At 60.8% G+C, this 1,098-nt stretch overlaps 1 protein-coding gene across 1 annotated transcript in view; it reads left to right on the forward strand.

Annotated features, from left to right (window-relative positions):
* OLFM2 (olfactomedin 2) overlaps window positions 1-1,098 on the forward strand; it is a 16,447-nt gene that overhangs the window by 8,703 nt on the left and 6,646 nt on the right. The window contains exon 5 of the mRNA XM_009895834.1: window positions 348-1,093. Coding sequence (XP_009894136.1) covers window positions 348-1,093 — 746 coding nt within the window. The remainder of the gene's footprint in view (window positions 1-347; window positions 1,094-1,098) is intronic.

Genomic DNA, 1,098 nt, shown 5'->3' on the forward strand with positions numbered 1-1,098 from the left:
GCTCTCTGCAGCGCACGCTGCCCGTACACCGCGCTACCTGGGCTGCCCGTGCTCGGTTGCCCACTGGCCGGGCTGCTGGCCCTCTGCCTGGTTGCCCGTGGGCCACGCGCTGCCTCCACGAAGCTCTGCCACGTGGGAACGAGGGAAACGGGACCGCCGCGGTGGGAGGCTGCGCGGGAGCTTCCTTGGGGCCTCGCGGCTCAATCACCGGAGGTTTCTAACGAAGGACCCCCCTCTTATTAAAAATTAGCCGAGCGTTTGAGCCGTGGAAAGAGCAGAAAATGTCTTTCCAGGGGGAAACCGGAAAAAATTTGGCGCGCTGGCACGCGGCTGCGGGAGTTGTGCAGGATGCGGGTTGTGTCCGTCTGTCCCGGGAGCCCATCTCGATGGGCGTGTGTGTGTGCGTGTGTGTGTTGGGGGGGGGCGCCCCCCGTTTTGGCCGGGCATCCCTAACCTGAGCCCACCGCAGGTGTGGTACATGGACGGTTACTACAAAGGTCGTCGCGTCTTGGAGTTCCGCACCTTGAACGACTTCGTGACGGGGCAGAACTTCGTGCAGCACCTCCTGCCGCATCCCTGGGCCGGCACCGGCCACGTCGTCTTCAACGGGTCCCTCTACTACAACAAATATCAGAGTAACATCGCGGTGAAGTACCACTTTCGCTCCCGCAGCGTGTTGGTGCAGCGCAGCTTGGCCGGCGCCGGCTACAACAACACCTTCCCTTATTCTTGGGGTGGTTTCTCCGACATCGACTTCATGGTGGACGAGAACGGGTTGTGGGCCGTCTACACCACCAACCAAAACGCCGGGAACATCGTGGTGAGCCGAGTGGACCCCCAAACGCTGGAGGTCCTGCGTAGTTGGGACACGGGGTACCCCAAACGAAGCGCCGGGGAGTCCTTCATGATCTGCGGCACCCTCTACGTCACCAACTCCCACCTTGCCGGCGCCAAGATCTATTTTGCCTACTACACAAACACTTCCAGCTACGAATACACGGATATTCCCTTCCACAACCAGTACTCCCACATATCCATGCTGGACTATAACCCGCGGGAGAGGGTGCTCTACACCTGGAACAACGGCCATCAGGTCAT

Source organism: Charadrius vociferus, unplaced genomic scaffold, assembly GCF_000708025.1.
Source record: "Charadrius vociferus isolate BGI_N301 unplaced genomic scaffold, ASM70802v2 scaffold1152, whole genome shotgun sequence".
Lineage (NCBI taxonomy): Eukaryota > Metazoa > Chordata > Aves > Charadriiformes > Charadriidae > Charadrius > Charadrius vociferus.